Source organism: Chelonia mydas, chromosome 6 (assembly GCF_015237465.2).
Source record: "Chelonia mydas isolate rCheMyd1 chromosome 6, rCheMyd1.pri.v2, whole genome shotgun sequence".
Taxonomy (NCBI): domain Eukaryota; kingdom Metazoa; phylum Chordata; order Testudines; family Cheloniidae; genus Chelonia; species Chelonia mydas.
The window spans coordinates 944,450-972,043 of NC_051246.2; the positions used below are offsets into that span (position 1 = coordinate 944,450).

Here is a 27,594-nt window from a genome sequence, read left to right on the forward strand (position 1 = left end):
TGCACCAGCTGCTCCCACCGTGGGGCGGGATCAGAGGCGGCGCCCCCGGGAGGGAGCAGGCCCCGCGCCCCGCCCCCCAGCGCCCCGGGAGGGAGCAGGCCCCGCGCCCCGTCCCCCAGCGCCCCGGGAGGGGCAGGCCCCGCGCCCCGTCCCCCAGAGCCCTGGGAGGGGGCAGGCCCCATCCCCCAGCGCCCCAGGAGGGGACAGGCCCCCTGCCCCATCCCCCAGAGCCCTAGGAGGGGGCAGGCCCCGTCCCCCAGCGCCCCGGGAGGGAGCAGGCCCCCTGCCCCATCCCCCAGAGCCCTGGGAGGGGGCAGGCCCCGTCCCCCAGTGCCCCCGGGAGGGGACAGGCCCCGTTCCCCGCCCCCCAGCGCCCCGGGAGGGACAGGCCCCGTTCCCCATCCCCCAGCGCCCCCGGGAGGGAGCAGGCCCCGCGCCCCATCCCCCAGAGCCCTGGGAGGGGACAGGCCCCATTCCCCAGCGCCCCGGGAGGGGACAGGCCCCATTCCCTGTCCCCCAGCGCCCCGGGAGGGAGCAGCCCCCACGCCCCGTCCCCCAGCGCCCCCAGGAGGGGCAGGCCCCGCCCCCCAGCGCCCCGGGAGGGGACAGGCCCCGTTCCCCGTCCCCCAGCGCCCCGGGAGGGGACAGGCCCCGTTCCCCACCCCCCAGCGCCCCGGGAGGGGACAGGCCCCGTTCCCCGCCCCCCAGCGCCCCGGGAGGGGACAGGCCCCGTTCCCCGCCCCCCAGCGCCCCGGGAGGGGACAGGCCCCGTTCTCTGTCCCCCAGCGCCCCGGGAGGGGACAGGCCCCGTTCCCCGTCCCCCAGCGCCCTGGGAGGGGACAGGCCTCGTTCCCCGTCCCCCAGCGCCCCGGGAGGGGACAGGCCCCGTTCTCCGTCCCCCAGCGCCCCGGGAGGGGACAGGCCCCGTTCCCCGTCCCCCAGCGCCCCGGGAGGGGACAGGCCCCGTTCCCCTGTGACGATGGGACTCAGCAGGGAGGGGGGAGTGTTGCCCTGGGACTGTGCCCTGGGGAGGGGAGACCTGAGAGCCTGTCACCTGAGCCGGGAGGGGGAGGTGACACCTCTGCCCGGGAACGTGGACACAGGCTGCAGGAGGGGGCCTGCTGGGGGGGTTTAGTTTTCAGTTTGGGGCTGGGTGGAGGAACACAGGGAACCCCAGGGCTGGGCTCTGAGCTCCCTGCTCCCCCAGAAGGACTTGACTGAGGGGTCCTGGTTGTACCCACAGCTCTGTTTGTTCCTGTTGTCCAATAAACCTTCTGTTTTACTGGCTGGCTGAGAGTCTCAGTGAATCCCAGGAAGAGGGGTGCAGGGCCTGGACTCCCCTACACTCCGTGACAACTTCTCTCCCCCCTTCGAGACTGAACTGAGCGGGGTCACTGTGACCAGTGACCTGGGGAAGTTCGGGGCCCCCTCTCCGGGACAGCGCATCTGCTATCAGGTTGGCCCTTCCCTTCACGTGGACCACGTCCATGTCGTAATCCTGCAGGAGCAGGCTCCATCTCAGGAGCTTGGCGTTGGCTCCTTTCATCGGGTGCAGCCAGGTCAGGGGAGAGTGGTCGGTGTAGACGGTGAAGTGTCGCCCGAAGAGATAGGGCTCTAGTTTCTTGAGGGCCCACACCATGGCCAGGCACTCCTTCTCGATGGCCGCGTAGTGTTGCTCCCGGGGTAGCAACTTCGTGCTCAGGTACACGATGGGGTGTCTCTCCCCCTTTTCATCCTCCTGCATTAACACCGCCCCCAGTCCCGTGTCGGAGGCGTCGGTGAACACCACAAAGGGCTTGTCAAAGTCTGGGTTTGCCAGAACTGGGCCACGGACCAGAGCCTCCTTCCATATAACTGTTCGAAAGGCGAAAATCCGGTAGACTCCTGGGGCACCTCCCTGTACACGAACAGCAGGTGAGGTAAGTACTTGTCCCAATCCTGCGGGTGCTGGTTCATAAAGGTTTTCAGCAACATCTTTAGCGTCCCGTTAAACCTCTCCACCAGCCCATTGGACTGGGGGTGATACGCTGAGGCCCAGTCGTGCCGGACCCCACATTTCTCCCACAAGCACCGGAGCAGGGCCGACATGATGTCATGGGCCAGGTACCGGAGCTTGCGGCGATACTTCTGGGGGACCACCAGCTGCCTCCTGATCCCACAGGACTCCCCTTCCCCTGGGGGAGCCCATTCTCGGTACAGGAACCCCTTCTCCCACAGGAACCTCTCCTGGCAGCCTCTCCTCATGGCCCGTCCCACACTGAGGTCGGCCAGGTCCCTGAGCTTCTGCAAGGAGGGGTCTTTCCTCAACTCGGCCTGGAACTCAGCGGCTGGGGAAGGGATGGGGCCCGGTTCCCCCTCCGTGGCCAGGTCTGAGGCCGCAGCCTCTCTGAGCCGTGCCCTTCGGCGCTCCCTCCCCACCAGAGTAGGGTCCTGCGCCTCCGGTGTGGTACCCTCCCCAGGGTCAGGTCGCAGTGCCCCTCGCCGGCTCTGGCTACGGGTCACAACCAGGGCAGTCTGGGGCTTGCTTGGTCAGTCCTCTTGGTCCCCCCCATCAGCACCTCAGTGGGCAAATGGTGGTGTACCCCCACATCCTTGGGGCCCTCCTTGGCCCCCCATTTCAGGTGTACCCTTGCCACGAGCACCTTGAATGGGGTCCCGCCCACCCCCGTCAGGGTCAGGTAGGTGTTGGGCACCACCCGATCTGGGGCCACCACCTCGGGCCGGGCCAGCGTCACCTCCGCGCCCGTATCCCAGTATCCATTGACCTTCCTCCCATCCACCTCCAGGGGAACAAGGCACTCTCTCCGGAGGGACAGCCTCGCACCCACCCTGTAAACCGAGCACCCTGAGTCCAGAGCCTCCAGCCCTCTGGCGGGGCTGGCCGGGGGTACTCTTCCCTCCTGAGCAGGTGGTAAGCTGTCAGCCCCCCTTTCCTGGGTCGTCTGCCCCTCGTCCAGCTGAGTCCCTACCCAGTTAACCCTGGGTAGGTTGGGTCTGCTCAGTCTGTCCCTGAGCCCGGGGCACTGGGTCCGTGCGTGGCCTCTCTGGGCACAGTGATAGCAGCTCAGGTCACGTTGGTCCCCTCGAGCGGGTCGGAGGGGCCCGACGCCAGGCGTTCCCCTTGGGAGGGGGTTCTCCCTATTTCCCCGCTGGGAGGCCCCATGGTGACTCTCTCTCTGCATCGGGGGGGGCCTGTTCTTTTGGGACTCCTCCCGGCTACCCCCTGACCGACTGTTCACAAACTCGTCGGCCAGCTGCCCTGCGTGCTGGGGGTTCGCGAGCTTTTTGTCCACCAGCCACAGCCTCAGGTCGGAAGGGCACTGTTCATACAGCTGCTCCAGTACGAACAGGTCAAGCAGGTCCTCTTTAGCTTGGGCCCCCGCTGTCCACTTGCGGGCACATCCCTGCATCCGGTTGACCCGTTGTAGGTAGGTGGCCTCAGGCGTTTTACGCTGACTCCGGAACCTTCCCCGGTACATCTCGGGGGTCAGCCCGAACTCACGGAGCAGGGCCTGTTTGAACAGTTCATAGTCCCCTGCCTCTGTCCCTGTCATCCGGCTGTACACCTCCACGGCTTTGGGGTCCAGTAAGGGGGTGAGGAACTGGAGCCTGTCTGCAGGGTCAACCCTGTGCAGCTCGCAGGCGTTCTCAAAGGCCATCAGGAAGCTATCTATGTCCTCCCCCTCCTTCCGCTGGGCCAGGAAGCACTTATCAAAGCTCCTTGCAGTCTTGGGTCCCCCCTCACTCCCCGCAGCCGGGGCCCCACTGCTCCTCAGCCTGGCCAGCTCCAGCTCATGCTGCCTCTGTTTCTCCTTCTCCTGACGTTCCCGCTCCTTCTCCTCCTGCTCATGTTGACGTTGTTTCTCCTCATGTTGACGTTGTTTTTCATGATCCTCCAGCTCCCTCATTTTCCTCTCCCTCTCCCATTCCAGCCGCACCCGCTCCAGGGACGGGGAGCTCCGCCGGGAGGATCCCCTGCTGGCTGCCGGGGTCAGGGGGCCCTCGGTATTCGCTGGGCTTCCCCCAACCCCTCCCCCAGGCCTAGGTAGGAAGGGTCTCGGGGTGTCCTGGGCAGCAGTCTGACCCCTCCCAGCCTGGTCAGGCCCCAGGGCCCACGCTGCGTCCCCCGGGCAGCTTCCCTACGGGACAGGGATCGGGTCATCCAAGCGATCCCTCTCCTCCAGCTGGGCAATCAGCTGTTCCTTGGTGGACCTCCCGATGCGCAGCCCCCTCTGCCTGCACAGCTCCACCAGGTCGCTCTTAAGGTGTTTAGCGTACATCTCCCTGCTGGCCACTCGCAGGCCGGGCAGCTTTCCACGGTTTCCAGGAAGAACCCCTCGTGTGCCAGTCCTTCTTGAGGTCACCACCTCTTTGCGAGGGTCGAGCTGCAGACTCCTCCGCCCCGGGACCGCTTGCTGCAATTCCCCGGGGGACCCTGTTACTGCAAAAGTCCTTCTCTCTGGTCACACACTCCCAGGGGTTAACCGCCCCCTGAAACCGTCTCTCTCTGAATCTTCAGCAAGCCCGGTCCCCGTCAATCCCCCTTCGTTTTACTGCTCCCCAGTCACTCACTGCAGGAAGCGGCGTCCACGGGGTGCAGTACATCCCACCGCTGCCACCAGTTGTCACGGAGTGTGGGGGAGTCCTGGCCCTGCACCCCTCTTCCTGGGATTCACTGAGACTCTCAGCCAGCCAGTAAAACAGAAGGTTTATTGGACAACAGGAACACAGTCCAAAACAGAGCTTGTGGGTACACCCAGGACCCCTCAGTCAAGTCCTTCTGGGGGAGCAGGGCGCTCAGACCCCAGTCCTGGGGTTCCCTGCGTTCCTCCACCCAGCCCCAAACTGAAACTAAACCCCCCCAGCAGGTTCCCTCCTGCAGCCTGTGTCCACATTCCCGGGCAGAGGTGTCACCTCCCCCTCCCGGCTCAGGTAACAGGCTCTCAGGTCTCCCCTCCCCAGGGCACATTCCCAGGTCAACACTCCCCCCTCCCGGCTGCGTCACATCGTCACATCCCCGTCCCCCAGCGCCCCAGGAGGGGACAGGCCCCGTTCCCCGTCCCCCAGCGCCCCGGGAGGGGACAGGCCCCGTTCCCCATCCCCCAGCACCCCCAGGAGGGGACAGGCCCCGTTCCCCGTCCCCCAGCGCCCCGGGAGGGGACAGGCCCCGTTCCCCGTCCCCCAGCACCCCCAGGAGGGGACAGGCCCCGTTCCCCATCCCCGAACCCCCCGCTCCCCAGCCAGAGGATGCTGCAGCTGCTGGACCCGCTTCGGCTCTGGCTGGATCCTCCCCCACTCCCCCCTCACGGAGTGACGCAGCCACCGGGGCCGCGCCCCCCCCCGCGTTTTCCCCGCCCCCCCTGGGACCCGCGTGCTGCCCCCCCGCGTTTTCCCCGCCCCCCCCGGGACCCACGTGCCCAGACCCCCCGTGTTTTCCCCGCCCCCCCGGGACCCGCGTGCCCAGCCACCCCCCCCGCATTTTCACCCCCCCCGCGTTTTCCCCGCCCCCCCAGTACCCGGGTGCCCAGCCCCCCCCCGCATTTTCACCCCCCCCGGGACCCACGTGCCCAGCACACCCCCCGCGTTTTCACACCCCCCCCGGTAGCCGCGTGCCGCCCCCCTGTGTTTTCACTGCCCCCGGTACACGCGTGTCCAGCCCCCCCGACGCGTTTTCACTGCCCCCCCAGTAGCTGCGTGCCCAGCCCCCCCGACGCGTTTTCACTGCCCCCCCGGTAGCTGCGTGCCCAGCCCCCCCCAACCCCAGAGGTTTGGGTCTAATGGGCGGCAATGATCCATCTTGCGCCCCTGCCCTCCCGGAACGGCTGGGAGCCTTGATTTGGGGTCAGGACAGTTCTGGGCTCCCTCAGCCAGCACAGCCCCCTACAGGGCTCGAACCAGGGCCTGGACAGGGGTCTCTCCCAGCGGGGCTCGAACCAGGGCCCAGACCGGGGCCTCTCCCAGCGGGGCTCGAACCAGGGCCCAGACCGGGGTCTCTCCCAGCGTGGCTCGAACCAGGGCCCAGACCGGGGTCTCTCCCAGCGGGGCTCGAACCAGGACTCGGACCGGGGTCTCTCCCAGCGGGGCTCGAACCGGGACTCGGACCGGGGTCTCTCCCAGCGGGCTCGAACCGGGACTCGGACCGGGGTCTCTCGCAGCGGGGCTTGAACCGGGACTCGGACCGGGGCCTCTGCCAGCGGGGCTCGAACCAGGACTCGGACCGGGGTCTCTCCCAGTGGGGCTCGAACCGGGACTCGGACCGGGGTCTCTCCCAGCGGGGCTCGAACCAGGGCCCAGACCGGGGTCTCTCCCAGCGGGGCTCGAACCAGGGCCCAGATCGGGGTCTCTCCCAGCGGGGCTCGAACCAGGACTCGGACCGGGGTCTCTCCCAGCGGGGCTCGAACCGGGACTCGGACCGGGGTCTCTCCCAGAAGGGCTCGAACCAGGGCCCGGACCGGGGTCTTTCCCAGAGGGGCTCGAACCGGGACTCGGATCGGGGCCTCTGCCAGCGGGGCTCGAACCAGGGCCTGGACCGGGGTCTCTCCCAGCAGGGCTCGAACCGGGACTCGGACCGGGGTCTCTCCCAGCGGGGCTCGAACCGGGGCCCGGACCGGGGTCTCTCCCAGTGGGGCTCGAACCGGGGTCTCTCCCAGCAGGGCTCGAACCGGGGCCCGGACCGGGGTCTCTCCCAGCGGGGCTCGAACCGGGGCCCGGACCGGGGTCTCTCCCAGCGGGGCTCGAACCGGGGCCCGGACCGGGGTCTCTCCCAGCGGGGCTCGAACCGGGGCCCGGACCGGGGTCTCTCCCAGCGGGGCTCGAACCGGGGCCCGGACCGGGGTCTCTCCCAGCGGGGCTCGAACCGGGGCCCGGACCGGGGTCTCTCCCAGCGGGGCTCGAACCGGGACTCGGACCGGGGTCTCTCCCAGCAGGGCTCGAACCGGGGCCCGGACCGGGGTCTCTCCCAGCGGGGCTCGAACCAGGGCCCGGACCGGGGTCTCTCCCAGCGAGGCTCGAACCGGGGCCCGGACCGGGGTCTCTCCCAGCGGGGCTCGAACCAGGGCCCGGACCGGGGTCTCTCCCAGCAGGGCTCGAACTGGGGCCCGGACCGGGGTCTCTCCCAGCGGGACTTGAACCAGGGCCCGGACCGGGGTCTCTCCCAGCGGGGCTCCAACTGGGGCCTCTCCCAGCGGGGCTCGAACCGGAACTCGGACCGGGGTCTCTCCCAGCGGGGCTCGAACCAGGGCCCAGACCGGGGTCTCTCCCAGCGGGGCTCGAACCAGGGCCCGGACCGGGGTCTCTCCCAGCGGGGCTCCAACTGGGGCCCGGACCGGGGCCTCTCCCAGCGAGGCAGGAACCGGGGCTCAGACCGGGGTCTCTCCCAGCGGGGCTCGAACCGGGACTCGGACCGGGGTCTCTCCCAGCGGGGCTCGAACCGGGGCCTCTTCCAGCGGGGCTCGAACCGGGGCCTCTCCCAGCGGGGCTCGAACCGGGGCTCAGACAGGGGCCTCTCCCAGCGGGGCTCAGACTGGGGCTTTCTTCCAGCGGGACGCGGACGAGGGGCCCAGACCGGGGCCTCTCCCAGCGGGGCTCAAACCGGGACTCGGACCGGGGTCTCTCCTAGCGGGGCTCGAACCGGGGCCTCTCCCAGCGGGGCTCGAACCGGGGCTCGGATCGGGGCCTCTCCCAGCAGGGCACGGACGAGGGGCTCAGACCAGGACTCTCTCCCAGCAGGGCGCGAACCCGGGTGAAGACCAGGGTCTCTCCCAGCAGGGCTGGTCCAATTCCAGATGTTCCCTTCCCCACCATCTTTCTGTAACGTCTGACAACGGGCCAGACAGTGCCTGCAAAGCAGGGCCCCGTGTCCTGTTCCCATGGGTAACTGTCCAGCCGGCCGTTCAGTGCCCACCCTGACGTACCCGTGAACACGGACCCCCCACAGCGACTCCCGCACCCTGAGTCCCGGGCGTCACGTCTCAATGGTGAACTGACTCGTAGCTACGCCGCGAATGGGACAGTTCTCAGCATAGCGTAGGAACGGCTAATGCAGACCATCGGGGTCCGTACCGTGTGCGGCCCGCGCTAACTGACCTGACTTCCTGCAATGGCTTCCTTCATCCCAGCCCCCCGGCATGGCACCGGCAGAGATCTGCCCCACCAGTGTTCCTTGCAGTTTGCGGACCTCAACAATGAATACATTACATTATGAATGTTGCTAATAACTATTCCTAATAGAAGTCCCACTTGCAGGATAACGGACTTCGTGCCAGTACGGCTAATAACAAACAATGCCTAATCACCTCCCAGGAACTAACGACAATAATGGCTCAGCATCCGATGCTACGGAGCAGCCACCGGGCGCGAAGGAAACCGCCACAAAGAACAGTGATCGTGACCCGTATCTGCAGGAGACAATGAACCTGAAGACTGGATAAGTATCGGCGCGTAAACAAGACGGCCAACGACAGAAATAAGAAACACAGTGAGATTTAACATAACAAGATTTGCCTAAATCTGACCTAAAGCGGGAGATTCCATCACGGAATGATTTCATCCCAACCAATCCGAGAGACAGCTCTAATTAATACCCTCATTCTGAAGCTAATCGTGCTCATAAATAATCGGACGTATCTTAAGATCTCCAATGAATGTTAACGAGCCCACAAGGAAATCTACGTGAAGGCCTTCAAATGCAGAAGGGGTTCAGTTTGCTCTCGGACCCGTTGCTTTGGCAGCCAACAGTCCAATGGGATCCAGCAGCTGGACAGCGGACATAGCCAGACACCGTCAGCCCGGAAAGCAGGGATCCGCTGTTAACAGCGAGGGGACAAACCGACTCAGACTGGCCGGTTCTTCTCGAAGATCTGCGCAGGAGTTCTTTGGGGGTAGGTCTCTCCCCACCTGGCCCTGCACCTCCGATCAAAACTGGGCCGGAAATGAATGAAGGCTGAGAAGCACTGCTCTACGAGAAACCCGAGACCGTCCTGGATAACGGACAGCAAGTCTCCCCATCGGAAAAACAGGATAATGGCATCCACTTCCTTTACACCGCGCTCTGTGACCTGCGCAGGGAAAGGGCTCGATAAGAACTGGAGGTCGTTATTCTTGGTGTCAATGGATTTGGTTGATTTCTGTTCGGCTTCTCAAACTATTTACTATTATTTATGATTGCTACTCTTCCAAGTCACTCAGCAGACGCATTTTGCTAATTACTTCTGGGACTGTTCCACATGATTATTGTTCATGGTCAAACTACGCCGAGGACGTGTCTACATGGGGACAGGCAGGAAAATTAATCTGAATGAACTAAAGGTGTGAATTGAACCGGGTTTAGTAAACCACATAAGATCCCCTGTGTGGATGCTTTCAATCAGGCTTGGTCTACGTGACAAGGTCAGGTTGACATTCATCACCTTGCGTCGACCTATTTGTGCACATCTACACTCAAATTTGTCTCCGTCCGACAGCGACACAGTAAAACACCTCCCAGAATGGCGTTGACCCTTAATGTGGCCTTAATTCAGTTTGACTTCATTCACTTTGGAAGTGAAACTGAATTAAAGCCACTTAGGATCTGAATTAAGGCGTTGAAGCAGGGTTTAATCCAGATTAGCTCATCCACTTCGATGTCACACCTTTAGCTATTTCTGATTACTTTTCCTGGGTGAGTCCCCACGTGAACAAGCTCTAGACATTGTTCGGGTTGTGCTTAGCACTTTTCAAATGATACAGAAAAGAAATTCTGTTTTTCTTCTTAAAACCCATTTGAATGGCTGTAACGTAGTCACCTTGACTTTGAGGAGAAGAGAACTCCAAGACCTACAAACCCGGGCATGGTCCGGAAGGAGCGACGCAGAGTTCGAGGCACCTCTGGTCCCGTGTCAAGGGGAAAAGGAGCGGAGAAGTGACGTGAAGTGAATTTAGCACCGTTATGAAGACTAAGACTTGCAGTGAAGACATTGTGGTGACTATTCAAATGGCCAATCTTGCTCTGGGCATCTGAGTCAGAATGGGAAGACATCTGGTTATTTGTGGGATTTACCAGCAGGAAAATTCCCTGAATAATGACAGAAAAAAGGGCATTACCAATTGCTCAGGTCAAGGTGAACTTCCCAGGGACGGGGAGCAACAGATCGGCTGCCCCGGTGCCCCACACGTCCGGTGAGGGCGCTGTGACGTGGTGAGTGCAGACCTGCCGCCCACATGCCCGGCGCCGTGTGGGCTGAGCCTTTTGGCTGCAGGGTCCGTTCCCTGCTCCTTGGGGCTCTTGTGCACCGTTAGCCCCGACGTTACCCCACAGGAACCTGCGGGGAAATCCCCCCATGGCCATGTCAGGTAACGGCCCCGCAGCCGGGCAGGGGGTGGCGGGCGAGGTCGGTTTGCGGCACCGGAGGGGAAAGCCGATGGCAGGAGACTGGGAGGCAGAAAACGAAGGTCGTTGGTTACGTCCGCACTACGAGCACGGCTCCGGCACAGTTGAAGGCCCTTGGCCATTTTCTCTGGGGTTATCCGCCTCCCCGGGCAGCCGGAGCTGGGCCCAGGGAACAATTCCTCCACCCGCCCCCCGCGCCTCCACTGAAGGATTCGATTTTGCTCAGCAACCCTTGATTTCACCGTGCCCGTCCAGCCCCAGCGCAGACCCATTTCCCGGGAGAGCGGCCGGCTGAGACGACATTAGCAGCTGATGTCCGGCCGTCGGCTCGGTCCTGGGGGCTGGTGACCATCCTTATAAGGCGTTTGCGTTTGGAATCGCAGCATGTGAAATCGGGTTTCCCCCGTTTCTTGCGACCGTGAACATGGAAACGATACAAAACGGCGCTGAAAATCCCTCCTTTTGGGCCACTGGGAAAATTAAATTGAAAAAAAAAAAAAGCTTAAAAATAAACCGTGTTGGTGCCCGGTGCAAGGCTACAGACAGACCCTGAGTTTTGCCAACGCGCCGGACGGCTCTGGGGGTGTGAATCTGAGGTCAGTGTTCAGTAAACCAGCGTGTGGCAGGCCCAGGTCCTCCCTGCCCCCCATTTCCAAACACGAGCACTGAGAACAGCTGGGATGGATCAGAAGGAGTCACCCCAAACCCACAAGCAGAGGGTCCCACCAGCTAAGCGTTAGTGGAATATGGCCAGCCCCAAGGCCAATGGGAGTTAGGAGCCAAAGGATGCTTGAGGATCTGGGCCACGAATGGTTCGATGGCTGGCACAGAAGAGCAAGTCCTGAGCTCGGCCGGCGACCGCTGGAGAAAGGACAATCAGCTCCGGCCCACCAGCCCAGAGAGTCCTCGCTGCTCCAGTCACGTACCCCGGGGCGGCCTCTCCCCCCGAGAGACACGGGGTGCCCCCAGCAGAACGACCCCACGCACTGCCATCAGGCAGAGCGGGTCAGTGCTGGGGCAGGGGGTCATCGTGGGGGGATCTCAGTGGCCAGGCCTGGGGCAGGGGTGGGTGTTGGGGTCCCCCCTGCTGTGGTCCTCTCTTTTGGAGGCTCACAGGGCACCTTGTGCACGTGGTCTGGCCTTGGTGTGTGGGGCTGGGGAGACCGTCCGGGGACGTGAGGGGGCTGCAGATCTGGGCCCTGCTCGGGGGGGCAGGTTCCTGCAGCCCCGTGGCCAGGCTGGGCTTTGCACCTGGAGCCGAAGAGGACCCTGAGTCCGGTTCGTTTTGCCAACCAGTCTATGGGGACCTGGCACGTTTCTTCTGCAGCGCTCTCAGGGAGCCCGCCCCGGCCGCGGGCACCGCCGCAGGGCTTGCCCGCGGCCGGGCCGAAAGAGCCCGCCCGGCCCCGGGTGACGGTGGCCCGGATCGGGCCTGGCATGGCTTCGGGGCGCAGGGGGACGGGCTCTTCCATTGCCGAGGCCTCGCCAAAGGCCCGGGGGGCTTCTCCTGCCTGGCACCGGGCAGCGGGGCGGGGGTCCCGCGGCGGGCAGAAGGGAGGCTGGGGGCCAGGGCAGAGGAATCCCTGCCCCGAGGGGACAGGGGACTCCAGCGGCTGCGGGGGGGCCCCACTGCAGGAGGGGAGCCGCGATCTGCGCCCGGCTGGGGGTCCGGGGGGCGGCGCCGCGAGGGCGGGGGCGGCCCCGGCGGAGCAGCCCGCGGGCGGGGGAGGACGCAGCCGGCGGCGCCGGCCCCTTGCAGAGGCGCCCGACGCCGGGGCCAGGAGCCGGAGCAGCCGCGGCGCAGAGCCGGGAGGGGCGCGGGGCTGCAGACACCGGCCATGGGCTGCGCCGCGCCGCTCGCCTCCTGGCTGCTGCTGCTGCTGGGCTCGGCGCCTCTGCTCCCAGGTCGGCCACTTGGGGGGCGGCGAGAGGGGGAGGGGGAGGGGGAGGGGGAGGGGGCGGCCCTTTGTGCGCGGGGCTGGCTGGGGAGGAGAGGGGGCGCAGGTGTGGGGGCGCAGCGGGGATGGAAATGGGGGCGCGGGTGTAGGGGGACCGGGCGGGGAAGGCAAAGGGAGTGGGGGGTTAGTAAATGGGTGACTCACAATCACTGGGGCTGCCAGACCCCCAGCGAGGCATGGAGCCATCAGGACCGCCAGCGCCCCCCAAGCAGCGCCCCCACGTTGGCTGCGGGGTGCCGGTGGATGGGGGGATGGAGATTGTGGGGGTCAGGGCGCAGGATCGGGGGGCTGGGGGGGCTGGGCAGGGGCCGTGCCATAGGCGGAGCCCCGGGAACGAGAAGGGGCTGTTCTGCGTTGCCCCAAGATATGGGGCAGGAACCCAGGTGTCCCTCCTAATTCCCGAGCAATTTCCACTGAATCCAGCCTCTCCTGCCTGGGCACCTCGGCCTGTCCCTTCTGGGGGGCGCCGGCTCCCACCCACCCTGGGGCAGGGCCTGGCGAGGTCAGGGGGGCGGGATGGGCTGGGGCAGGGCCTGGCGAGGTCAGGGGGGCGGGATGGGCTGGGGCAGGGCCTGGCAAGGTCAGGGGGGCAGGCTGGGGCAGGGGCAGGGCCTGGCTGGCTCAGGGGGGCAGGTTGGGGCAGGCGCAGGGGGGCAGGTTGGGGCAGGCTGAGGGGGGCAGGTTGGGGCAGGAGCAGGGCCTGGCTGGCTCAGGGGGGCAGGTTGGGGCAGGAGCAGGGCCTGGCTGGCTCAGGGGGGCAGGTTGGGGCAGGAGCAGGGCCTGGCTGGCTCAGGGGGGCAGGTTGGAGCAGGGGCAGGGCCTGGCTGGCTCAGGGGGGCAGGTTGGGGCAGGAGCAGGGCCTGGCGAGGTCAGGGGGGCGGGATGGGCTGGGGCAGGGCCTGGCAAGGTCAGGGGGGCAGGTTGGGGCAGGGAGCAGGGTCTGGCTGGCTCAGGGGGGCAGGTTGGGGCAGGAGCAGGGCCTGGCTGGCTCAGGGGGGCAGGTTGGGGCTGGGGCAGGGCCTGGCTGGCTCAGGGGGGCTGGTTGGGGCTGGGGCAGGGCCTGGCTGGCTCAGGGGGGCAGGTTGGGGCTGGGGCAGGGCCTGGCTGGCTCAGGGGGGCAGGTTGGGGCTGGGGCAGGGCCTGGCTGGCTCAGGGGGGCAGGTTGGGGCTGGGGCAGGGCCTGGCTGGCTCCGGGGGGCTGGTTGGGGCTGGGGCAGGGCCTGGCTGGCTCAGGGGGGCAGGTTGGGGCTGGGGCAGGGCCTGGCTGGCTCAGGGGGGCAGGTTGGGGCTGGGGCAGGGCCTGGCTGGCTCAGGGGGGCAGGTTGGAGCAGGGGCAGGGCCTGGCTGGCTCAGGGGGGCAGGTTGGGGCTGGGGCAGGGCCTGGCTGGCTCAGGGGGGCAGGTTGGGGCAGGGGCAGGGGCAGGGCCTGGCTGGCTCAGGGGGGCAGGCTGGGGCAGGGAGCAGGGCCTGGCTGGCTCAGGGGGGCAGGTTGGGGCAGGCTGAGGGGGGCAGGTTGGGGCAGGAGCAGGGCCTGGCTGGCTCAGGGGGGCAGGTTGGGGCAGGAGCAGGGCCTGGCTGGCTCAGGGGGGCAGGTTGGGGCAGGAGAAGGGCCTGGCTGGCTCAGGGGGGCAGGTTGGGGCAGGAGCAGGGCCTGGCTGGCTCAGGGGGGCAGGTTGGGGCAGGACAGGGCCTGGCTGGCTCAGGGGGGCAGGTTGGAGCAGGGGCAGGGCCTGGCTGGCTCAGGGGGGCAGGTTGGGGCAGGAGCAGGGCCTGGCGAGGTCAGGGGGGCGGGATGGGCTGGGGCAGGGCTTGGCAAGGTCAGGGGGGCGGGATGGGCTGGGGCAGGGCTTGGCAAGGTCAGGGGGGCGGGATGGGCTGGGGCAGGGCCTGGCAAGGTCAGGGGGGCAGGTTGGGGCAGGGAGCAGGGCCTGGCTGGCTCAGGGGGGCAGGTTGGGGCTGGGGCAGGGCCTGGCTGGCTCAGGGGGGCAGGTTGGAGCAGGGGCAGGGCCTGGCTGGCTCAGGGGGGCAGGTTGGAGCAGGGGCAGGGCCTGGCTGGCTCAGGGGGGCAGGTTGGGGCTGGGGCAGGGCCTGGCTGGCTCAGGGGGGCAGGTTGGGGCAGGGGCAGGGGCAGGGCCTGGCTGGCTCAGGGGGGCAGGTTGGGGCAGGAGCAGGGCCTGGCTGGCTCAGGGGGGCAGGTTGGAGCAGGGGCAGGGCCTGGCTGGCTCAGGGGGGCAGGTTGGGGCTGGGGCAGGGCCTGGCTGGCTCAGGGGGGCAGGTTGGGGCAGGGGCAGGGGCAGGGCCTGGCTGGCTCAGGGGGGCAGGTTAGGGCAGGAGCAGGGCCTGGCTGGCTCAGGGGGGCAGGTTGGGGCAGGGGCAGGGCCTGGCTGGCTCAGGGGGGCGGGATGGGCTGGGGCAGGGCCTGGCTGGCTCAGGGGGGCAGGTTGGGGCAGGGGCAGGGCCTGGCAAGGTCAGGGGGGCAGGTTGGGGCAGGGGCAGGGCCTGGCTGGCTCAGGGCGGCAGGTTGGGGCAGGAGCAGGGCTTGGCAGGCTCAGGGGGGCAGGTTGGGGCAGGGGCAGGGCCTGGCTGGCTCAGGGGGGCAGGTTGGGGCAGGGGCAGGGCTTGGCAGGCTCAGGGGGGCAGGTAGGGGCAGGGGCAGGGCCTGGCTGGCTCAGGGGGGCAGGGCCTGGCTGGCTCAGGGGGGCAGGGCCTGGCTGGCTCAGGGGGGCAGGTTGGGGCAGGGGCAGGGCCTGGCTGGCTCAGGGGGGCAGGTTGGGGCAGGGGCAGGGCCTGGCTGGCTCAGGGGGGCAGGTTGGGGCAGGGGCAGGGCCTGGCTGGCTCAGGGGGGCAGGTTGGGGCAGGGGCAGGGCCTGGCTGGCTCAGGGGGGCAGGTTGGGGCAGGGGCAGGGCCTGGCTGGCTCAGGGGGGCGGGATGGGCTGGGGCAGGGCCTGGCTGGCTCAGGGGGGCAGGTTGGGGCAGGGGCAGGGCCTGGCTGGCTCAGGGGGGCAGGTTGGGGCAGGAGCAGGGCCTGGCTGGCTCAGGGGGGCGGGTTGGGGCAGGGGCAGGGCCTGGCTGGCTCAGGGGGGCGGGATGGGCTGGGGCAGGGCCTGGCTGGCTCAGGGGGGCAGGTTGGGGCAGGGGCAGGGCCTGGCTGGCTCAGGGGGGCAGGTTGGGGCAGGGGCAGGGCCTGGCTGGCTCAGGGCGGCAGGTTGGGGCAGGAGCAGGGCTTGGCAGGCTCAGGGGGGCAGGTTGGGGCAGGGGCAGGGCCTGGCTGGCTCAGGGGGGCAGGTTGGGGCAGGGGCAGGGCTTGGCAGGCTCAGGGGGGCAGGTTGGGGCAGGGGCAGGGCCTGGCTGGCTCAGGGGGGCAGGGCCTGGCTGGCTCAGGGGGGCAGGGCCTGGCTGGCTCAGGGGGGCAGGTTGGGGCAGGGGCAGGGCCTGGCTGGCTCAGGGGGGCAGGTTGGGGCAGGGGCAGGGCCTGGCTGGCTCGGGGGGCAGGTTGGGGCAGGAGCAGGGCCTGGCTGGCTCAGGGGGGCAGGTTGGGGCAGGGGCAGGGCCTGGCTGGCTCAGGGGGGCAGGTTGGGGCAGGACAGGGCCTGGCGAGGTCAGGGGGGCGGGATGGGCAGGGGCAGGGCCTGGCTGGCTCAGGGGGGCAGGTTGGGGCAGGAGCAGGGCCTGGTGAGGTCAGGGGGGGCGGGATGGGTTGGGGCAGGGCCTGGCTCAGGGGGGCGGGATGGGCAGGGGCAGGGCCTGGCTGGCTCAGGGGGGCAGGTTGGGGCAGGGGCAGGGCCTGGTGAGGTCAGGGGGGCGGGATGGGCTGGGGCAGGGCCTGGCTGGCTCAGGGGGGCAGGTTGGGGCAGGGGCAGGGCCTGGCTCAGGGGGGCAGGTTGGGGCAGGGGCAGGGCCTGGCTGGCTCAGGGGGGCAGGTTGGGGCAGGACAGGGCCTGGCTGGCTCAGGGGGGCAGGTTGGGGCTGGGGCAGGGCCTGGCTGGCTCAGGGGGGCAGGTTGGGGCTGGGGCAGGGCCTGGCTGGCTCAGGGGGGCAGGTTGGGGCAGGGGCAGGGCCTGGCTGGCTCAGGGGGGCAGGTTGGGGCAGGAGCAGGGCTTGCCGAGGTCAGGGGGGCGGGATGGGCTGGGGCAGGGCCTGGCGAAGTCAGGGGGGCAGGTTGGGGCAGGGGCAGGGCCTGGCTGGCTCAGGGGGGCAGGTTGGGGCAGGCTCAGGGGGGCAGGTTGGGGCAGGCTGAGGGGGGCAGGTTGGGGCAGGAGCAGGGCCTGGCTGGCTCAGGGGGGCAGGTTGGGGCAGGAGCAGGGCCTGGCTGGCTCAGGGGGGCAGGTTGGGGCAGGAGCAGGGCCTGGCTGGCTCAGGGGGGCAGGTTGGGGCAGGAGCAGGGCTTGCCGAGGTCAGGGGGGCGGGATGGGCTGGGGCAGGGCCTGGCTGGCTCAGGGGGGCAGGTTGGGGCTGGGGCAGGGCCTGGCTGGCTCAGGGGGGCAGGTTGGGGCAGGGGCAGGGCCTGGCTGGCTCAGGGGGGCAGGTTGGGGCAGGGGCAGGGCCTGGCGAGGTCAGGGGGGCAGGTTGGGGCAGGAGCAGGGCCTGGCTGGCTCAGGGGGGCAGGTTGGGGCAGGCTGAGGGGGGCAGGTTGGGGCAGGGGCAGGGCCTGGCTGGCTCAGGGGGGCAGGTTGGGGCTGGGGCAGGGCCTGGCTGGCTCAGGGGGGCAGGTTGGGGCAGGGGCAGGGCCTGGCTGGCTCAGGGGGGCAGGTTGGGGCAGGGGCAGGGCGCCGGGGCTGGGCAGGGATCCCTGTTCTCTCAGGGAGCCGCATCCGTAATGTGCCACGTTCAGAGCAATTAGCGTCTGGCCGGCAGCTGCCCAGGCCTGTCACCCGCCTGCCCCCCGCGGGCCGGGGCTGCCACAGCCGCGCTCGTCACGTCAGCCCAGCCGCGCGTGGGGGGGACAGACAGCGCGGTGCCCCTCACTCCCGACCCGCAGCCCCCTGCTAGCCCAGCCCTGCCCCCCCCAGCCCTGCCGGTGCCCCTCACTCCCGACCCGCAGCCCCCTGCCCCCCGAGCCCTGCCGGTGCCCCTCACTCCCGACCCGCAGCCCCCTGCCCCCCCAGCCCTGCCGGTGCCCCTCACTCCCGACCCACAGTGCTCTGGGGCGCAGGCCTGGGCTGGCAGGGGGCTGTGGGTTGGGAGTGAGGGGCACCGGCAGGGCTCGAGGGGGGGGCAGGACTGGGCTAGCAGGGGGCTGTGGGTCGGGAGTGAGGGGCACCGGCAGGGCTCGAGGGGGGGGCAGGACTGGGCTAGCAGGGGGCTGTGGGTCGGGAGTGAGGGGCACCGGCAGGGCTGGGGGGCAGGGCTGGGCTAGCAGGGGCTGTGGGTCAGGAGTGAGGGGCACTGGCAGGGTTGGGGGGCAGGGGTGGGCTAGCGGGGGGGCTGCGGGTCAGGAGTGAGGGGCATCGGCAGAGCTGGGGGGGCAGGGCTGGGCTAGCAGGGGGCTGCTGGTCGGGAGTGAGGGGCACCGGCAGAGCTGGGGGGGCAGGGCTGGGCTAGCGGGGGGCTGCGGGTCGGGAGTGAGGGGCACCGGCAGGGCTGGGGAGCAGGGCTGGGCTAGCAGGGGGCTGTGGGTCAGGAGTGAGGGGCACCGGCAGAGCTGGGGGGGCAGGGCTGGGCTAGCAGGGGGCTGTGGGTCGGGAGTGAGGGGCACCAGCAGGGCTGGGGGGCAGGGCTGGGCTAGCAGGGGGCTGTGGGTCAGGAGTGAGGGGCACTGGCAGGGCTGGGGCATCTCTCTCTTGTTTAACCCCTTGCTCCTCAGGGCTGCCGCTGAAGGATGAGACCCCCGTGACCCCCTCCCCGCAGCTACAGGCCTCGTCGCTGGGGGGCCCAGCCGGTGGCTCAGCCCTGGGGGGCTCCGCGCCTCCCCCTGGGGTCCCCGAGGGTCTGTCCGAGCTGCTGCAGGGCGTCCTGCTGAAGAAGGAGTTTCTGGGGCAGGCCGAGCCCCCCCACGGTGAGTTCCCCTTCCCCCCCGGCTATGTGTGGGGCAGGGGGGGCTGGGAGGGTGACACTCGCTGGGGGTGGGGGTGTTCTGTGGGGAGGGTCTGCATTGTGCTGGGGCGGTAGGAAGTAGAGAGGAGGGGGAGGGAACTGGGGGCGGGGGAGGCTCCAGGGGACTGGGTGGGGGGCTGGGGGAAGATGTGTGGGATCAATGGGGAGGGGGAGCAGGTGGACGCTGTGGGGTGGAAATAGTGAAGGGAGGGGCACATGCATGGGGGTGGGGGGCTGGGTGAGGACTTGGGGGAGACGGGGGGCTGGGGAAGGGGGGTAGATGGGTGAGGTGGGTGGGGTGGCTCGGTAGGGGGGTGGGGGGAGATGGGTTTGGGGCTTGGGAAGTGGGGGCAGACGGCTGGGGGGTGCAGGAGAGGTGGGGTGGGATGGCTCAGTGGGGGGTTGGGGGAGATGGGGGGCTGGGCTGCTCTCACCACCTGCCCCCCTCTCCCCCCAGGCAGCCCCTCGGCCCCGCGACCCCCGGCCTCGCCATCGCCCCCTCAGCGCCTGGACTCCGGGGTCCTCGGCACGGATGGGGCCTCCCCACTCACCACGGCCGTGCTGCCCCCCCAGCCCACCGCCCCGGGGGCCCCCAGCTTCCTCACCACCCCCCCGGGCTCCACCGCCGCCCCCCTGCGCCTGCTGCCCCCTCCCGCAGGGGGCGACGAGGGGGGCCATGTCGCCATGACAACCTACGTCCCCGAGGGCGATGAGGAAACCACGACAACGCTCATCACTACGACGACCATCACCACGGTGCACACGCCCGGTGAGGGGGGCCCTGGTCCTCTAGGGGCTTCAGGGATTGGCTTGTGGGGAGGGCAGGGGACGGGGCAGGGGCCTTTCCTCTCTAGGGGGCGCTGACCCCAGGGCAGGAACTGGCCAGCTTGTGGTGGGGGGAAGAATTCCAGATTTGTCTGACTCAGTTTCCCCTTCCCACAGTCCTTTGCAGTAACAACATCTCGGAGGTGGAGGGCTACGTGGAGTCCCCGGAATATGTGGGGGCCGCATTCTATGGGGGGCTGGACTGTACCTACAGCATCCGGGTCTACATGGGCTACGGGGTCGAGGTGCAGGTAAGGGGGGCAGGAAGGAGGGAGAGGGGGGCTGGGAGCTGGTTTGGCAGGAAGGGGTGTTGGGAGGGTGGGCCACGGCTGTGGGAGGGCAGGGTGGGGGGAAGGGAATGGTGGGGGCTGGACTGGGGGGGCAGGAGAGGCCAGTCCGGGGGCCTGAGGATGTTGGGGGGCTGAGCTGGGGAAGTTGGGGCAGGAGGCGATTGGGGGACTCTGGGGCAGGGTGCGTTGCGGGGTGAGGGGGCGCCAGGGGGCACCGGGGTCCTGGGTTCTGACGCTGCCCCCCGCCCCCCCAGGTGCAGACCCTGAACCTGTCCAAGGACGATTCCCTCACCGTGGAGGGGCTGGGCGGCGAGACGCCGGCCGTCCTGGCCAACGAGTCCCTGATGGTGGAGGGTCAGGTGATCCGCAGCCCGACCAATCAGGTGCTGATCCACTTCCAGAGCTACCACGCCAGCGCCCCCAGCGTCTTCAAGTTCCACTACCAGGGTAAGGGCCGCCCCTTTAACGAGCAGGGGGCGGGGACCGTTTCCACCACCCCTTTAACAGTTGGGCACGGACATTTGCCCCCACCCCTTTAAGGGGTGGGCATTGGATCCTTTCCTCTGCCCCCTGAACGTTGGCTGCCGTCCCTTTAAGAGGCGAGTGGTTGAAAGGCCCCCCCTTGTCTTAAAGGGGATGACTCCTCCCACCAAATAGGCTGACGGGTGTCCCAGGTAGAGGATGGGGCGAGTCCCCCATCCCTTTAAGAGAGGGAGGGGAGGAGGAACAAATGTATCTTCCCTGAAAGGGGAGGAGCGAATCATGGTGTCCCTTTAAGAGCAAACAGTGAGATGACTCTCTCACCGTCCCTTTAATGAGGGCCAAATGCAACAAATGTTCCTCTACCGTCCCTTTAAGAAGCCAAGCACCATGGGAGTTCGCCGCATGGTCCAGCTGCCCGTTAACAGGCAGCTCCAGAGTAAAAAAGAAAAAAAATAAATAATTTTTTTTTTTGTCCCCCAGACAGTTATTTCCTTTTGGTTTTTGTCCTCCAGATGGAAAAGGTTTTCTTCTCCTCACCCGTGTCTCTCCCTCCCCAGCTTTTCTGCTGAGCTGCGGCTTCCCCAGCCGGCCGGAGAACGGGGCCGTGAGCGTCACCGACCTGCACCCCGGCGGTGCCGCCACCTTTAAGTGCGAGCCGGGCTTCCGGCTGCGGGGGGAGGAGACCTCGGTCTGCCTCAACGCCAGCCGCCCCCGCTGGAGCGGCCCCAGCCCCGCCTGCCAGGGTGAGCCCCGCCCCCGCCGGGGGAGGGTGGGGGGCGGGGGGGGCCTGGGTGCTGGGGGCAAGGGAAGGCCCGGGGGGGTGAAATTGCGGGGATGGGGGGCCCCGCGCCTCACGCCCTGCCCCTCCCCCCAGCGGCCTGCGGGGGGGCCGTGCGGAACGCCTCCCATGGGCGCATCGTGGCCCCCGAGGGGCCGGGCGGGCGCGGCGCCAACCTGACCTGCCGCTGGCTGCTGGAGGCGCCCGACGGGCAGCGGCTCCACCTGCATTTCGAGCGCCTGGCGCTGGACGAGGACAACGACCGGTGAGCAGGCTGGGGCTGGACGGTGACCCCCAATAACTGGGGGGCCGTGGGCGAGGGCAGGAGAGTGGTGGGAGTTGGGGGGGACGGGGGGAGGGGCAGGAGAGTGGCGGGAGTTGGGGGGGAGGGGCAGGAGAGTAGTGGGAGTTGAGGGGGACAGGGGGCCGTGGGGGAGGGGCAGGAGAGTGGCGGGAGTTGGGTGGGACGGGGGGAGGGGCAGGAGAGTAGTGGGAGTTGGGGGGGACAGGGGAGGTGGGGGAGGGGCAGGAGAGTGGCGGGAGTTGAGGGGGATGGGGGGCTGTGGGGGAGGGGCAGGAGTGTGGTGGGAGTTGAGGGGGACAGGGGGCCGGGGGGGAGAGGCAGGAGAGTTGTGGGAGTTGGGGGGGACAGGGGAGGTGGGGGAGGGGCAGGAGTGTGGCAGGAGTTGGGGGGGACAGGGGAGGTGGGGGAGGGGCAGGAGTGTGGCAGGAGTTGGGGGGGATGGGGGGCCGTGGGGGAGGGGCAGGAGTGTGGCGGGAGTTGAGGGGGACAGGGGGCCATGGGGGAGGGGCAGGAGTGTGGTGGGAGTTGGGGGGGACAGGGGAGGTGGGGGAGGGGCAGGAGTGTGGCAGGAGTTGGGGGGGATGGGGGGCCGTGGGGGAGGGGCAGGAGTGTGGCAGGAGTTGAGGGGGATGGGGGGCCATGGGGGAGGGGCAGGAGTGTGGCGGGAGTTGGGGGGGACAGGGGAGGTGGGGGAGGGGCAGGAGAGTGGCGGGAGTTGGGGGGGACAGGAGCCATGGAGGAGGGGCAGGAGTGTGGTGGGAGTTGGGGGGGCCAGGGGGGAGGGGCAGGAGTGTAGCAGGAGTTGAGGGGGATGGGGGGCCATGGGGGAGGGGCAGGAGTGTGGTGGGAGTTGGGGGGGACAGGGGAGGTGGGGGAGGGGCAGGAGTGTAGCAGGAGTTGAGGGGGATGGGGGGCCATGGGGGAGGGGCAGGAGTGTGGCGGGAGTTGGGGGGGACAGGGGAGGTGGGGGAGGGGCAGGAGTGTAGCAGGAGTTGAGGGGGATGGGGGGCCATGGGGGAGGGGCAGGAGAGTGGCGGGAGTTGGGGGAGGGGGCAGGGGAGGTGGGGGGAATTGGGGGGCACGGGAGATGGGGAGGGGCAGGGGATGCGGGGCGAGTTGGGGGACACAGGGGAATTGTGGGTTTGGCAGGGCAGGCGGCGGCAGGGGGCCGGGCGGGGTGGGGCGCAGGCCGCGCCCCCTGACCCCCCGGCCCCCAGGCTGGTGATCCGCAGCGGCAGCAGCCGGCTCTCCCCCCTGATCTACGACTCGGACATGGACGACGTGCCGGAGCGGGGCCTGCTCAGCGACGCCCAGACCCTCTTCCTGGAGCTGGTGTCCGAGAGCCCCGGGGCCCCCCTCATCCTGGGGCTGCGCTACGAGGGTGAGACCCCCGCCCCCCCCGACCCCTCCACGCGGTCTGCCCCACCCCCCGGCGGCCCCCTCCACGCGGTCTGCCCCGCCCCCGCCGGCCCCCCGGCCCCCTCCACGCGGTCTGCCCCGCCCCCCGCCGGCCGGGCCAGGAACCACCGCCCCCCGGCGGCCCCCCGGCCCCCTCCACGCGGTCTGCCCCGCCCCCCGGCGGCCGGGCCGGGAACCACCCCTCCCCGCTGCCCCCGCCCCCCCCGGCCCCCTCCACGCGGTCTGCCCCGCCCCCCGCCGGCCGGGCCAGGAACCACCGCTCCCCGCTGCCCCCCGGCCCCCTCCACGCGGTCTGCCCCGCCCCCCGGCGGCCCCCTGCCGGCCCCCCCGGCCCCCTCCACGTGGTCTCCCCCGCCCCCTGGTGGCCGGGCTGGGAACCACCCCTCCCCACTGCCCCCCGCCGGCCCCCCGGCCCCCTCCACGTGGTCTCCCCCGCCCCCTGGTGGCCGGGCCGGGAACCACCCCTCCCCGCTGCCCCCCGGCGGCCCCCCGGCCCCCTCCACGTGGTCTCCCCCGCCCCCTGGTGGCCGGGCCGGGAACCACCCCTCCCCGCTGCCCCCTGCCGGCCCCCCGGCCCCATCCATGTGGTCTTCCCCGCCCCCTGGTGGCCGGGCCGGGAACCACCCCTCCCCACTGCCCCCCGCCGGCCCCCCGGCCCCCTCCACGTGGTCTCCCCCGCCCCCTGGTGGCCGGGCCGGGAACCACCCCTCCCCGCTGCCCCCTGGCGGCCCAGCCCGGTACGGCAGCCCCCTGCTGTCTCTGACTCGGCTCCCCCTGCCGGCAGCCTTTGACGAGGACCGGTGCTACGAGCCCTTCCTGGCCCATGGGAACTTCAGCACGTCGGACCCGCGGTACCGGGTGGGGGCGCAGGTGGAGTTCGCCTGCAGCGCCGGCTACGTGCTGGAGCAGGGCCCGGGCACCATCGAGTGCGTCGACCCCTCGGACCCCCACTGGAACGAGAGCGAGCCCACCTGCAAAGGTAACGCTCCCCGCTGCCCGGCGCCCCTCGCTGCCGACCCGCGCCCCCCCCCCGCGGCGCCCCGACCCGCAGCCCCCCCCGCGGCGCCCCTCGCTGCCGACCCGCAGCCCCCCCCGCGGCGCCCCTCGCTGCCGACCCGCGCCCCCCCCCCCGCGGCGCCCCGACCCGCAGCCCCCCCCCCGCGGCGCGCCTCGCTGCCGACCCGCGCCCCCCCCCCCCCCCCGCGGCGCCCCTCGCTGCCGACCCGCAGCCCCCCCCCCCCGCGGCGCCCCGACCCGCAGCCCCCCCACCCCCCGCGGCGCCCCTCGCTCCCGACCTGCAGCCCCCCCACCCCCCGCGGCGCCCCTCGCTGCCGACCCGCGCCCCCCCCCGCGGCGCCCCGACCCGCAGCCCCCCCGGCGCCCCTCACTGCCGACCCGCAGCCCCCCCGGCCCGGCCGGCGCCCCTCACTGCCGACCCGCAGCCCCCCCCGCGGCGCCCCTTGCTCCCGACCCGCGCCCCCCCCGCGGCGCCCCGACCCGCAGCCCCCCCCGCGGCGCCCCTCGCTCCCGACCCGCGGCCCCCGACCCGCAGCCCCCCCTCCCGACCCGCGGCGCCCCTCGCTCCCGACCCGCAGCCCCCCCGGCGCCCCTCGCTCCCGACCCGCAGCCCCCCCTCCCCCCGCGGCGCCCCGACCCGCAGCCCCCCCCGCGGCGCCCCTCGCTGCCGACCCGCAGCCCCCGCGGCGCCCCGACCCGCGCCCCCCCCCCCCCGCGGCGCCCCTCGCTGCCGACCCGCGCCCCCCCCCCCCCGCGGCGCCCCTCGCTGCCGACCCGCGCCCCCCCCCGCGGCGCCCCGACCCGCGCCCCCCCCCCCCCGCGGCGCCCCTCGCTGCCGACCCGCGCCCCCCCCCCCCCGCGGCGCCCCTCGCTGCCGACCCGCGCCCCCCCCCCGCGGCGCCCCGACCCGCGCCCCCCCCCCCCGCGGCGCCCCTCACTGCCGACCCGCAGCCCCCCCCCCCGCGGCGCCCCAACCCGCAGCCCCCCCCCCGTGGCGCCCCTCGCTCCCGACCCGCGCCCCCCCTCCCCCCGCGGCGCCCCTCGCTGCCGACCCGCAGCCCCCCCCCCCGCGGCGCCCCAACCCGCAGCCCCCCCCCCGTGGCGCCCCTCGCTCCCGACCCGCAGCCCCCCCTCCCCCCGCGGCGCCCCTCGCTCCCGACCCGCGCCCCCCCCCCGCGGCGCCCCGACCCGCAGCCCCCCCCGCGGCGCCCCTCGCTGCTGACCCGCAGCCCCCGCGGCGCCCCGACCCGCGGCGCCCCGACCCGCGCCCCCCCCCCCCCCCGCGGCGCCCCTCGCTGCCGACCCGCAGCCCCCCCCCCCCGCGGCGCCCCAACCCGCAGCCCCCCCCCCCGCGGCGCCCCTCGCTCCCGACCCGCGCCCCCCCTCCCCCCGCAGCGCCCCTCGCTGCCGACCCGCGCCCCCCCCCGCGGCGCCCCGACCCGCAGCCCCCCCCGCGGCGCCCCTCGCTCCCGACCTGCAGCCCCCCCTCCCCCCGCGGCACCCCCCCCGCCGACCCGCAGCCCCCCTCCCCCCGCGGTGCCCCTCGCTCCCGACCCGTAGCCCCCCCCTCCCCCCGCGGCGCCCCTCGCTCCCGACCCGCGCCCCCCGACCCGCAGCCCCCCCTCCCCCCGCGGCGCCCCTCCCTCCCGACCCGCGGCGCCCCTCGCTCCCGACCCGCAGCCCCCCCTCCCCCCGCGGCGCCCCTCGCTGCCGACCCGCGCCCCCCCCGCGGCGCCCCGACCCGCAGCCCCCCCCGCGGCGCCCCTCGCTGCCGACCCGCAGCCCCCCCCCGCGGCGCCCCTTGCTCCCGACCCGCGGCCCCCGACCCGCAGCCCCCCCTCCCGACCCGCGGCGCCCCTCGCTCCCGACCCGCAGCCCCCCCAGGGCCCCCCTGCCCCCCCGGCGCCCCTCGCTCCCGACCCGCAGCCCCCCCGGCGCCCCTCGCTCCCGACCCGCAGCCCCCCCCCGCGGCGCCCCGACCCGCAGCCCCCCCCGCGGCGCCCCTCGCTGCTGACCCGCAGCCCCCGCGGCGCCCCGACCCGCGGCGCCCCGACCCGCGCCCCCCCCCCCCGCGGCGCCCCGACCCGCGCCCCCCCCCCCGCGGCGCCCCTCGCTGCCGACCCGCGCCCCCCCCCCGCGGCGCCCCGACCCGCGCCCCCCCCCCCGCGGCGCCCCTCGCTGCCGACCCGCGCCCCCCCCCCGCGGCGCCCCTCGCTGCCGACCCGCAGCCCCCCCCCCCCCGCGGCGCCCCAACCCGCAGCCCCCCCCCCCGCGGCGCCCCTCGCTCCCGACCCGCGCCCCCCCCTCCCCCCGCAGCGCCCCTCGCTGCTGACCCGCGCCCCCCCCCCGCGGCGCCCCGACCCGCAGCCCCCCCCGCGGCGCCCCTCGCTCCCGACCTGCAGCCCCCCCTCCCCCCGCGGCACCCCCCCCGCCGACCCGCAGCCCCCCTCCCCCCCGCGGTGCCCCTCGCTCCCGACCCGTAGCCCGCCCCTCGCTCCCGACCCGCGCCCCCCGACCCGCAGCCCCCCCCTCCCGACCCGCGGCGCCCCTCGCTCCCGACCCGCAGCCCCCCCTCCCCCCGCGGCGCCCCTCGCTCCCGACCCGCGCCCCCCCCCCGCGGCGCCCCGACCCGCAGCCCCCCCCCGCGGCGCCCCTCGCTGCCGACCCGCAGCCCCCGCGGCGCCCCGACCCGCGGCGCCCCGACCCGCGGCGCCCCTCGCTGCCGACCCGCGCCCCCCCCCCGCGGCCCCTCGCTGCCGACCCGCGCCCCCCCCCCCGCGGCGCCCCTCGCTGCCGACCCGCCCCCCCCCCGCGGCGCCCCGACCCGCGCCCCCCCCCCCGCGGCGCCCCTCGCTGCTGACCCGCGCCCCCCCCCCCCGCGGCGCCCCTCGCTGCCGACCCGCGCCCCCCCCCCGCGGCGCCCCGTCCCGCGCCCCCCCCCGCGGCGCCCCTCGCTGCCGACCCGCAGCCCCCCCCCCCGCGGCGCCCCAACCCGCAGCCCCCCCCCCCCCCGCGGCGCCCCAACCCGCAGCCCCCCCCCCGCGGCGCCCCTCGCTCCCGACCCGCGCCCCCCCTCCCCCGCAGCGCCCCTCGCTGCCGACCCGCGCCCCCCCGCGGCGCCCGACCCGCAGCCCCCCCGCGGCGCCCCTCGCTCCCGACCTGCAGCCCCCCTCCCCCCGCGGCGCCCTCGCTCCCGCCTGCAGCCCCCCCTCCCCCCGCGGCACCCCCCCCGCCGACCCGCAGCCCCCACCCCCCGCGGTGCCCCTCGCTCCGACCCGCAGCCCCCCCCTCCCCGCGGCGTCCCTCGCTCCCGACCGCGCCCCCGACCCGCAGCCCCCCCCTCCCCCCGCGGCGCCCCTCCCTGCCGATTTGCAGCCCCCTCCCCTCGCGGCGCCCCTCGCTCCCGACCCGCAGGCCCGATGACACTGATGCTCTCCACAGCGCTGTGTGGGGGGGAGCTGTCCGACCCGGCCGGCGTGGTGCTCTCCCCGACTGGCCCAGAGCTACGGCAAAGGCCAGGACTGTGTCTGGAATATCCGGGTGCAGGAGGAGAAGCGGGTCCTGCTGGATGTTGAAATGTAGGTACCACCCCCGCCCCCCCGGAAACCTCTCCTTCCCTTCTGTCCCGAGCCGCCGAGCCCCCCAATTTTTCTGCTGTCATGACCATTTCCCCCGTCATCACTTCTCTCACCAACTGTGCTGTGAGGTATCCACTGCTCACACCAATGTACCCATCGCTCCCCTCTGACTCCATAACCTCCCATCGCTGCCCTGGCCCCCAGTCTCTCTCTAGCCTCCTGACACCCTCCCACCCCCCACAGCCTAACATCCGGAAGAGCGATGTGCTGACGGTGCTGGACGGCGAGGACCTGACGGGCCGGGTGCTGGGGCAGTACATGGGCACCACCCCCGCTTCCGCCTCTACACTCGGCCAGCGCCGCCACGCTGCAGTTCCAGTCGGACCCCAGCGACCCCCTCTTTGGCCTGAGCCAGGGCTTCCTCATCCGCTTCCGGTAGGGCCCGTACGGAGGGTCGGCGAGGCAGTGGGGGTGGGGGAGGTCAGGAGGGAGGAGAAGTCGGCTGGTGAGTACTGAGGCAACAGGGGAGGGATCACAGGGTA

General features: G+C 71.6%; 1 protein-coding gene across 2 annotated transcripts in view; it reads left to right on the plus strand.

The window, feature by feature from the left end:
* Nucleotides 1-12,125: 12,125 nt before the first annotated feature.
* The window catches only part of SEZ6L2 (seizure related 6 homolog like 2), a 23,496-nt gene continuing 8,027 nt past the window's right edge, over nt 12,126-27,594 (plus strand). For both annotated transcript variants that reach the window (XM_037898790.2, XM_043548610.1), the window contains exons 1-9: nt 12,126-12,271; nt 18,129-18,320; nt 18,816-19,127; nt 19,301-19,434; nt 19,728-19,920; nt 20,514-20,699; nt 20,831-20,999; nt 22,256-22,419; nt 23,242-23,436. In XM_037898790.2, coding sequence (XP_037754718.1) covers nt 12,205-12,271; nt 18,129-18,320; nt 18,816-19,127; nt 19,301-19,434; nt 19,728-19,920; nt 20,514-20,699; nt 20,831-20,999; nt 22,256-22,419; nt 23,242-23,436 — 1,612 coding nt within the window. In that variant the 5' untranslated portion in view covers nt 12,126-12,204. The remainder of the gene's footprint in view (nt 12,272-18,128; nt 18,321-18,815; nt 19,128-19,300; nt 19,435-19,727; nt 19,921-20,513; nt 20,700-20,830; nt 21,000-22,255; nt 22,420-23,241; nt 23,437-27,594) is intronic.